At 35.8% G+C, this 12,024-nt stretch overlaps 1 protein-coding gene across 1 annotated transcript in view; it reads left to right on the top strand.

The window, feature by feature from the left end:
• Positions 1-12,024, top strand: part of BAZ1B (bromodomain adjacent to zinc finger domain 1B) — a 51,773-nt gene that overhangs the window by 15,916 nt on the left and 23,833 nt on the right. The window contains exons 5-6 of the mRNA XM_052654301.1: positions 2,922-3,043; positions 5,024-5,221. Of these exons, the coding sequence (XP_052510261.1) occupies positions 2,922-3,043; positions 5,024-5,221 (320 nt within the window). The remainder of the gene's footprint in view (positions 1-2,921; positions 3,044-5,023; positions 5,222-12,024) is intronic.

Here is a 12,024-nt window from a genome sequence, read left to right as displayed (position 1 = left end):
TGGGGTGATCTGAGTAGGAGGGATAAATTCTAATCCCTGTTTCTCTTCACGTTGCCAGCCAGTGTAATGGTTTTGAAGTACTTCCTTTTGTCTGTTATCTGTAACTCGCATTCCTTCTCAGATGGGCACTGCCAGAATTCTGAAGTGCTATGTTGTCTAAAAGTGATTTTTAGGGACCTGGAGGCCTTACATAATGTTTTGAAAAGTTGACGAACTGAGACATTACACATTGGGAAATTTATTTATCCTCTGAGGCTTCCCTCCCCCCTCCCCCCTTTTAAAAAAATCTGTGTCAATTAGGAATTTAACTGGGATAGATTTCTTCTATCTCTGAAGATATGAGTACTGACAGGGTTTGAATATACTGAGCTTCTTCCTCTTGACTATCAGAGGATCAAATTTTACCTCATTATGTAACTGTTACAAAGTTTGAATTAGAACATTTCAATAGCACGTTATGCTGTATGTCTTCCATTCTGTTTTGTGTCTCCTTATGTTTTGGGCGTGTGCAGATGGTTTTAAAGGGATGTCTTTTTCTTGTCCCAAGGAAACTTCTGAGACTTTTGTAATGCGTCCATCTCAGTTGTTGATGCTTCAGTTTTTTCACTCTGTATTGTTAATGCTGATATCAGTGTTTTTCAGTTTCTCTTTTCCTTCTTCTTGATACTGAAGGTTTACTTACATACCCAAGACTTGAGGTTGATAAGTGTTTTGGTTAAGTGTTGACCGATGATATGTCTTCTAACACTACTAGAATCAGATCATTGGAAGGGACTTCCCTAATGGTCTAATGGTTAGGACTCTGCGCTTCCACCACAGAAGGCACTGGTTTGATCCCTGATGGGGAGAACTGAGATCCCTCCAAGCTAGGCCAAAAATAGAAGTTCATAGAATCAGATCATCGGAATACCAGTAATGTGTTACAGCTGTTAGTTTTATTCCTTAAGCATGGTGTACTTAGGAACCCCTAGTTTTAGACTTTGGCTTCTTTTTTAGGATGTTATATGCCTTAGTTTAGGTTTCAGTTTGGGGATATAATGTTATTGCTAGTCTGTGGAAGGAATGGATGGTAGGCAGGCTCAGTTCAGTTCAGTTGCTTGGTCTTGTCTGACTCTTTGTGACCCCCGTGGACTGCAGCATGCCAGGCCTCCCTGTCCATCGCCAACTCCCGGAGTTTACTCAGACTCATGTCCATTGAGTCGATGATGTCATCCAACCATCTCATCCTCTGTCATCCCCTTCTCCTGCTTTCAATCTTTCCCAGCATCAGGGTCTTTTCAGATGAGTCAGTTCTTCACATCAGGTGGCCAAAGTAGGCGGGCCAAAGAATGTTACGGTGTACTCTGAATGTTTTGCATTTCCATAGAAATATGAGAGACAAATTCCAGTATTCAAAATGTTTTCTTACAAGGTAGCCTTCTGTCTACTTTATGGGGGGAAATGTATTAGGCAGGATCAGCTTTGTATTCTTAACCTCACTGTTATGAATTTCTGTGTTCTCTATCAGAAAAGAACTGTCCTTCCTCTTGGTCACAATACCTGCTCTGAATTCCATTCCTTCCTGCTTTCTCAGGATTGGGTTAACTTTATTATTCTGCACTGCAGTGCTTTTGAATGGTTATTGTCAACTTATAAATGAAGTCCCATTTTCCAAAAGCAAAACATACTTTTCCTTGATCCTGTTGTTCTCTTTCTGACTTACTCATTCAAGCCAAATTTCTTGAGAATGTTGTCTCTACTTTTTGACCATCAGTTTATTCCTTATGCTGTTAACTTGTGCTTCTTTACTCCTGAAACTGTTCCTGGTAAGGTTTTAGGTAACCCCTAATTGCCAGATCCACTGCTTTCTTCTTAATGTGCTTTATTTACTATTATATTTTACACTGCTGGTCACTCTGATTTTTAGTTTATTTAATATCAGGGTCTCCTTTTTCTCCCACTACTTTTTTTTTTTGCTTCCTCTCCCCACTGCTGTTCTTTAGATTTTGTGTGTTTTCATGTGATTTTGTTCTGCCTCCTTTTCATTTTTCAACACGTCTGCTTGGTTTCTAAGGCGGAACACTGGGAAGCCTTTAGCTTCTCTCACATCTAGTTGGTTTCCAGGTCTGTTGTCTCAGCTGTTCACTTCACCATTCCTGATAACATAAATTCAGATGTTTACGATTATATTTTCTGATTTCCTTTCTTCAGTCTCACCTTCACATTTTATTGATTTTCTGACTGCTGAAAGTGTTTTCTTCCTTTTCTTAATTTTTCACATTCATTCTTTTTTCCAAAACGTACATCTGGTTAGTTTGATCAAAAATCCTTTATTTCCCTATGCCCGTAAGACAAATTCTAATCTATTTAAGTGTTGTGCAAGGTTCATTATAATTTATAAACCTCTACTTACCTCTTTAGTCTAATTTCTTTTTTTTGGCCATACTAGGTGGCATGTGGGATCTTAGCTTCCTGACCAGGGATTGAACCTGTGCCCCCTGCAGTGTGCCCCCTGGAATCTTAACCACTGGACCACCAGGGAAGTCCTATAATCTGATTTGTTTGAAAAAAATTGTAATGTAGATCATATTCACTTGTATCTCATTATTTGTAGTCTCTGAACAGGTCATGTTCTTTCTAGGTCTTCTCTGCCTATCTTCCAGCCTAATTCATACCTCTCTCTTTTTAAGTATTTTTCTCCCTGTAGTAATTTTCTATACCAACCTCTATTATAGTATTTTTCTCCTTGTATTGTAACTATTATTGACTTCTCCCATAGACTTTAGCTCCTTGAGGTAAAGGCTTTACAGTTTATTTTTGGGTCCCATCACTCGGTGCCTGGTTGCAGAGTACGTGTTCAGTGAAGTTACTGTTAAGGAATGAATGGGCAGAATTAAAAGAATTACTTTTTTTTTCACTAATTTTTCTGTTTATTTGACTAGACGACAGAGCACGCAGATCTCCACGAAAACTTCCTACTTCATTAAAAAAAGGAGAGAGGAAATGGGCTCCTCCAAAATTTCTGCCTCACAAATACGATGTGAAGCTACAGAATGAAGATAAGGTTAGTTGGCACTTTATATTGAGCCTCTTACACATAGTAAGTATTGCTGAAGAAAGGGTCGAAGAGCTAGTTTTCTCATAGAAGATGTGCTGTGTGAGTGAATTTGTTTCTACAACAAATTCTGAGTGGTTTTCTGGTCTTCATAATTATGACTTTAAGTTAAATTGAATTATCATTACTAGGAGAGCACATGCTTTTTCCTAATAGGAATTATTAGAGTGTAAGAGTAATTTGCATTTGAGCTTCAAAGTTAGTTGTCTGAAAAAAATAATAATCTGTTTCCAGTGGTTATGGACTTCCTGAGGAAACAGCTCTTCCCAGTTAAAAGTAGAGCTGTTTGTAATAAAATAAGCTCAAAAACTGAGTTAATTCTAACCAGTGCTTTTACAAGGAATCTGTGGAGCTAATCATCTAAAATGGTAAATACCGTTTTAATAACTTAGTACTATGTATTACTGGTGCTGAGATGTTCAATTTCCATATTTTTACATGCTCAGAATCAGGATGTATCATTTTTTTTTAATGGAAGTATTTTGATTTACAGTGTTGTGTTAGTTTCTGATGTACAGCAGAGTGATTCAGTTATACATACATATGTATATTCTTTTTCATTGTAGTTTATTAAAAGATACTTAATATAATTTTCTCTGCTATACATTAGGACTTTGTTTATCTATTTTATATATAGGCATTTGTATCTTTGGAATCAGGATGTATCTTAATATCAGTTGGCAAGAATTTTTTTCTTTGTGGTGCATAAAGTAATGTGTCTTTCATTAATAACATCTTAGATTTCATGAAACATGGCATGTTGCTTTCAGGTACTTGTATTTCTGTATGTATAAAATCTTATCATTAGAAAGTTGTGGGGCAGCTAGGTTTTTTTTTTATAGAAGAAGGAGCTAAGGCCTGAGAAAGCCTCTTTTAGAGTGTTGTTTCTTTTCCCCACGTCAAAATGTTGACAAGTCTTATTTCATTTTGAATCATTTGTTTTATAGTTAGTGATCTGAAGACTTAACTGCATTATCAGGGTTTCTTCATATTTTAAAATTGAGTGTTAAATACAGTTTATTTTACTAAATGTTTCATGTCTCATTCAGCAAGTTGGGTTGTTAAAACATTGCTAGCAAGTCTCAATCACTTCCCTAATTAATGTTTGTTTTCTTACTGATGATTGTAACTTGTTTGGTTCACATGTAGTAAGTAAGGTTTACTGTGATATATGGTTTTATATAAAAATAGAAGATACAAATAAGAAAAAAGGTATCTCTGATCCTATACTTAAAGATGATAATTGGTGAACATAGATGTGGTTAATGGGTGGTTAGCTTTCAAATGACTCTCAAAAGTGGGACTATTCTGTATATAATATTTTGTAACTTGCTTTTTTCATTTACTGTATGAGTATCATTAAATTTTCTTCCAAAACAGTATTCTCAGGTTGTTAAGTATGTATGATAGTCACCAAGGGAGTTTATTAAAAATGCAGATTTCCAGACTTAACCACCACAAATTCTTCTGATTCAATAGCTTTGGGATGAGGCCCAAGCATCTGCATTGTAAGCACACCCTAGATGATTCTGATAACTGTCCTGATTGAGAAACTCTTTGCCCCCTTGTCTGCATAGTGTCTATGTGGATATTTTAATTTGAAACATGAGTCCTTTATGGATATACCTTTATGTATTTTCCCTTCCTCCCCCCACCCTCAACTTCTTTGGTAAGCAGTTGATGATGACTCTCCATTTATTTCTAAATTCTTAATAAGAGGAACTGTGGACAATGGATATATGCATTTTTCAGACTTTGATATATGTTGACAAATTGACTAGCGATATATTGACATTCTGTCTCTGAAAAAGGTGATAACCCTATTTTATAGGTGGAATTAGGAGTTCTCTAGAGAAAGTATAGATCTTTGTTCTCTTTGGTTAATTGTTTTTGACCCCAGTATTGAGTTATTTTTCTTTGTTAATCTAGATCATCAGTAATGTGCCAGCAGACAGCTTGATTCGTACAGAACGCCCACCAAATAAGGAGATACTTCGATACTTTATACGGCACAATGCGTTACGGGCTGGTACTGGTGAAAATGCACCTTGGGTGGTAGAAGATGAATTAGTGAAGAAATATTCCCTGCCTAGCAAGTTCAGTGACTTTCTGCTTGATCCATACAAGGTAAGGCACCTTAGTTTTGGACAGAAGGATAGGACAATATTAAGTGAATTTATTTTCTCTGATGGCTCCAGTAGGATTAGATTTACAGTAGATTTTAAACTCTAATTTTAAATAATGAATTCAAAAACTTTTCACATGTATCTGTGTCATATAGGTGGTGATAATGGGGTTGGTAGGAGAGAGGTTGCATTGAATATCTCCTCTTCTAATATGACTTATTTTTACTGTGGTTGCATAATTAAAACAAAGAAACATTTACATGCATGTGCTTTTTGGTCTCAGATCTTTCTTGGAATGAGGTATGGTGTTGAAAATATTTTGAAAATTGATTGCTAAAAATGAAAGCTGATATTTGTATTGTCAGATAAGGTCAGACATACTGACATCTTTGTAAAGAATTAGAAAATCTAACATTCCCCTCTGTTTTCTTCCCTTTAATTATCTCACTGGGTTTTCACAATGTTCTGATGAAGTTATATGGTATATTTGTATTAATCTTACTTTCCAGACGGGGAAACTGAGACTAGTCTAATTAGAACCAGCAGAAAGTAAATGACAGAAGCGCTGACACTGGCCTTGGATTTCTTATTGCCTTTTCCATCTCAGGGTTTCTTCAGTAATATTTTTTAAATGTGGGTTTTGAGGGTATTTATTTCCTTTTGTTGATAAAAACTACTTATTTACATACTGATATTTCATCTTGATCTCGGGGCCAGAATGTGATCAGGAGAGGGCTGCTGGTGCATTAAAACTAAGTCAGAATTCAGGATTTTTCTTTTTATCTCTTCCTTGTAATTATGAAAAACTAAGGATATCTTACAAGTGAGTCATGAACTAAATTATGTCAGTTATCTTATGTTGATATCGCTAGCAAAACTATATTGAGAAATATATATATTTTTTCAAACCTTGGAAAAGACTTCCAACCATGGTTTAGCATTACCATGTTTTCTTATTCTAGGCCAGCATGATCAAGCAAAAATAAAGAATTCTATATAAAATCATCTCTAAATGAGTTTTAAGACTCTTGAATCTTTTAAGTCCTTAAATATTTTCCTCCTTTAAAATTTTACAGTTGTCTTTCATGTATTTTAGCTTAGTGATTCAAATAATATGAATAACATGAAATATCAAAATAATCAAATAATTCGAATAACATAAAAGGTCTCTGGGTTTTATTAGGACAAGAAAACTGATCCACACTGATTGTAGGAGCCAGAGACTTAGAATTCCAGGAATTTATCTGTTGAAAAGCAACTTCTGAAGAAATTGGCTATTGTGAAATTTTCTAATGAGGGCTTAAAATATTAACTTAATGAAATTTGGCTATAATTCAGATGGAGACTAGGGAGTACAAGCTTGTTTAGGCTGAACTGCCGTAAGAAGACAGTGACTCTACTTGAAGAAATGGGGAGTCATGTAAGATAACCAGTCTACAAATTAAGAGCATAGACTTACCATATTATGTATTTTGTGTCCCTAAAGAGTAATTTCTTATTCCCCAGTACTATTTGATATTTCACTGATCTTTCTTTTTTGAGTTTGTATATGTCTCTTTTTCCTTTTTATAAAATCAGTTGTCTTAAGGCACAGATAAGTAGACCATGCAAGAGTGCTTTGGATCCTTTCCTGATATAAAGGAAATTTAAAATAATTCATGGAGAGTTAAAGTTGATCACTTGTGATCTGCCTGTCCCAAAGGCAATGGGTTTGTGCTTGCTTCAGTAACACCTACATTAAAATCAGAACCAAAAGCAATAGGTTAAAACTTTTTTGTCTTTGGTTTAGTAGAATTTAGTGTTTTGGGAGGCTGCTGAATACAACTACTGTAGAGAGAGATGAGGTCTGGAGAGAGGAAGCAAGTTGTGAGTAATAGTGTTAGAACAGGACTGATGGGGAGAGCTTAAGTGGGAGAGAGAAAAATTATTTAGAAAAGTAGAATTTTTGAGTGTTAGCTGAGCAGAGCCTGATACGGTGATAGGCATGTGTGTGTGGTCTTGTAAACCTTAGAACATAAATTACTTGAGATTAAGAACTGTTTTACTCATCTAATATCCTGTGATGTTTAGCTCAGGTATAATATGTACATGGCTAGTGAATTCATTTCTTTAAGTTCTGTTCGTTGAGAAAAATGCAGCTGACAGTTGAGTTTAGGGAAAACATTTTGTAGCCCTAATGACTTGGAGGAATGATTTATAAGGCACTTGGATATAAAATAACATTCATCTAAGACGAAATCAGCCATCTCAGCTCATTTCCCTCTTGTAATACATTGCCGCTGTAGTGTTTTGTTAGTCTGTCCATAATTTTTTTTTTTTTTTTCCGCCTCACAGCATGCAGGATGCATGATCTTAGTTCCATGATCAGGGATCGAACCCACACCCCCTGAAGTGGCAACACAGAGTCCTAACCAGCGGACTGCTAGGGAATTCCCTGTCCGTAACGTTTTGAACTGGTATATTCTAATTGGGAAGCATTCAGATAGAGACAACAAGAAGAAAATAATACTTTTTAAGACATTTGGAGTCCTAAAGTAATTTGGATTGGTTTAATATGATTCTTAATACATTTATAAAGTATTTTATTTTGAAATAATTTCATGCAGAAAAACTGACATATACTACAAAGAATTTCTGTGTATTCTTCAAGTAGATTCCTCGAATGTTAATATTTACCACATTTTTTTTTCTTTTCACACACACATTTTTTTCTGAGCCGTTGGTAGTAGGTTATAAAATAGAATGCCATTTTGCAAAATACTTGAATATGTGTTTCCTTAAAGACAAGGATATTTTCTATTAATAACTATAGTACAATTACCAAAATCAAGAAATTAGCATCAAAGCAATACTGTTACCTGATCTAGAGTTTTTTCTTTTAAGTGGCCATAATCTCAAGATTTTATTATCTTCATAATAAAACAAAATAGGAAGCTTAGAACTGAATCACTTTGGATCTTTCTCTTACGTCCTCCCAGCTCAACATGCCTGTATCTTAATAGCCAGCATTCTCTTAGATCTGCAGTTGGGCTCAGTGCATTCAAGCTTCTGCAAAATCTTCTTTGTGGTGTTAGCCTTTCTCTGGAAAACCAGCTTAGTCTGTCCACCATAGCCACTCTGCTTCCTGTCATAACTCTTCTTTCTGTGGAGAATAGAGAGACTCCTTGCGCTTCTTGGACTGTGTCTCTTTGTGGGCTGGTGCTTGTGGCACTGACTACAGAAAGTCCAGCAGGTTTTAGGAATGGTCACCATATCTTCGAGAGTGCTGTCAGTGTGGGAAGAAGTGAGCCACAGCTTTAACTCCGATTTTGCTAATTGTCCCAATAACATCCTTTTAGCCAAACAGATTTTGTCTTGGCCCAAGTAGGATTTAATGTAGTATCATGTATTACCTTTACCTGTTACATCTCTGTAGTCTTCTCTAATGTCAGTTTTCCTTTGTCTTTTAAAAACCTTGACATTTAAAAAAATACAACTCAGTTATTTTGCATAATGCTCCTCAGTTTGAGTTTATATCCTCATGCTTAGAAATACCACAGAATTGTTGTTGTATTCTTCTCAGTGAATCATATCAGAAGGCATGTGGTATAATTTTGTCTCATTTCTAGTGAAACTTAATTATTGTATGTTTTAAAAGATATTTCTTATTTCTCCTAATAACTGAAACTTCAAGTAAGCGTTTATAGTCCTAAAATTTTTCTTTGAATAAATTTTGGTTTGTGAAGTTTGGTTATGAATTAGAGACTAGAGCTGAAGTACTTTTAAAAATAAAGTGATTTTCAGAGCACTTAAAACTATTTTATAGTAACACATTTCACACATTTGCCAATAAAAGCATCTGGAAATCAAGAGGAACCCACTCTGTGAATGTTATCTTGAAAATAAGAATCAGAATGTAGATTGCCAAAGTTTTCTAATTCAAGGTTCTTAACTGCTAACTATTAAGTTAAATTTAGCATCTGAATGAGCTGCTATAAATATGTTTATTTTTATCTTATTAGATTTCCTTACTTGTGGTGGTGGTTTGTTCCAGGTAACAGGGAACAAGTGTGGAATTGTAGACACAATTATGGAATTGTATAGCCTCTTATGTTCCTGAGACATAAATAATTTTTTCCTGTTTATCAGTTAAGAAGGGACTTTGCCAGAAAAGCTGTGATATTGCTAATCCAGGTGCCCATTCTTTTCTCCCTCTCTGTGCACTGTTCTAGTAGATTACTTTTGCTGAATGGGGGACAGGGTAGACCCTTAGCACATACGTGGTTTTATACTTTTTCAGATTCCCCCTGAGCCCAGCCATGCCGGCTCCCACTGGCTGTGGCTGCCCAGCATGCCCTATGCTGAGATGATCCAGTTACTGAAGGACTGCTCACGCGGGGAGCCGGCCTTTTGGGAGGGGGTTGGGTGAGTTAATTTCTTTCGTTTTTAAGAAAAAAAAAAAATCTATATATATATGGTGTGGCTTGGCAAAGAAACACACCTTATAAATAAAAATGGGCTGCTGGACCATCTCATGGCTAAGCCATCCTCCCAGCTCTTTCTTGCGTAATCATTTCTGCGTAATACAGTGCTTCTAAGTAGAAGAAATCTATGCTAAATTTATGCTTGAGTGGCTTTTTGAATAAACATGTAATCAGTAAATTTAAAAGTGACCCAGTTATAATAGATCCTATTAGAAGATATCTATTAAAAATGGTAAAAATGAAGTCTCATACTCATCTCCTTTTTAGTGATAAATTTTTGGAATGACTTTAGAAATCATCTGTTATCCTGCACATTAGAAAAAGCATCAGTTTGTTATGTCTATACCCTGATGATTTTCCAAGTCTAGCTGAAGTGGATGATTAACTTTTGGAAAGCACATATTTATCTTTAATTCCTGCCAGGGTAATTTTGGGCCTTAGTCTGTGATTTGTAGGGTGGTCTCTGAAATACTGTTTTCTTTGAAGTTTTGTTGCTATTCTGCCCACAAGAAGGATGGACTCTTACATAAGTTACCTTTGCTTAATCTTTTTAACATTTTGAAATAGAGTTATGGGGAGCTAGAACTGGGAAATTCTTGCCTCTGGGGAAAATGTGCCCTGTAGTCACAGATAATGTATATATTCTATAAACTATGAAATCTTCTTATCAGCCCATACTGAGGATAATTGGGGAACAGAACGTCCAGTTTTAGTCAAGGAATGAAAACAGCCTGCTAGGGGAATGGTAACCTACAATTGCTTATAGTTCTTAAAGGGCAGATTGGCCTTTAAAATTAGAGAACTTAGCCAGAAGGATTGCTCTTTTGTAGCCCACTCATTCATTACAGACCGTATTTCTACCTCTTCTGTGACTTAGGTTCTATGAGTTTGTTTCTCTAATGATCATATACCCTTGATATTTAAACCCTATTTGGCATTATAGTACAGCTTATTAAATTTTACTGTACCTGTTTTATTTACTTCTAACAAGAGCATAAGTGTTCTGTATGATCACTGAGACTTGCTTCACCATAGCCGTTTCCCTGTTGGCTTTTCAAGGGTCCTGATTTCATATTTCATGGTCTCCAGTGGTTTCCTTTTCTGTGGCCTCATCTCCCCCGTCTGTCCTCTCCACAGCCTCCAGCCTGCTTCTTCACAAGTTAGTCCTTTAAAGGCAGAAACTTGAAGTTACACTCTTCTATGTCTGAGTGCCTTCTGTGTGCTTAACTGCTTTTGGTAATAGAAATCAAGTATTCTAGGAGTTATCTAGTCTTTCTCCTAATCACTTAAAACAGTAAATATTTTTTAAATTGATGGTACTTTTTCATTGCTTGGTTATTATTTCATGTAGTTTAACTGCCAGGCTTTTCTCTCTGTAGTTATATCCTTTCAAAGTATGGAAATCAACAGTGTTTTTGTTTTAATAAACACTGAAGTAGAAACAGTGGTATCATGACAGGTTGACTGGGTTCTAACCTGTTAAGTAGTTCTGTATGATTGGGATAAGGTGGAGATCTAAAGTAAGTCCGCACACTGTCCTTGTGTCTTTTATTTTAGTCATGTTTAAGCTGAACATATGCAGGCTAGGACTAACTAGATACAGTAGAGCAGGGGAACTGTAGATTCATGCAAGGTTGATTGGAATGACTGACTGGAATTTAATCTGGGTAAAGGATGAAGAAGTGAGATTGGTAAAAATGTGATAGAATTAATGGATTAATGAATTAATGTTTCTGCTAGGATTGAAGGATTGCGGAGTTGGGGTGCTAAAGTGAGTGAATTTGAAAGATGTGAGAGGATAATCAAGAAGAGAATTGTATGAGGTTGAAAACTTATCAGACTTGTAGTTAATAATGTATTCATGGGAATGGGTTCTTGAGGGGTGTGAAGCCCGAAGGCCAGGGATCAGGAGAGCTTCCTGTTTATGAGCAGTGTTTTGTTGTTAATATACTTACTGATACTCTTAATAAGGAAATATGCTTCTGAATTTAAACAAAAATACTTAGATGGTATACTTTCTCTCATCCTAAGCACAGAATACCGCCAGTTGTAACAGAAGTTTAAAAGATAAAAATCCAAATCTGTCTCGAGCAGTAAATATTAAAATTTCTCAGATGTTGCTATCATCCAGATCAGATGTCCTTAATCTAGGTCCCATGGACTCTGAAATTGTGTACATGATTTTTGTATGTTTCCAGGGAAAGAGTTCACAGATTTCTTTAAGGTATTTAAAGGCTCAAAATCTATATGTAAGAAAGTAGTCTCATAACAGAAATGCCTAATATTATAGGTTTTTGGTTTTTTTTTGGCCATGCGGCATGGCATGTGGGATCTCAGTTCC

This window comes from Budorcas taxicolor, chromosome 2 (genome assembly GCF_023091745.1).
Source record: "Budorcas taxicolor isolate Tak-1 chromosome 2, Takin1.1, whole genome shotgun sequence".
Taxonomy (NCBI): Eukaryota; Metazoa; Chordata; class Mammalia; order Artiodactyla; family Bovidae; genus Budorcas; species Budorcas taxicolor.
This window is presented reverse-complemented; position numbering and strand designations above follow the sequence as displayed.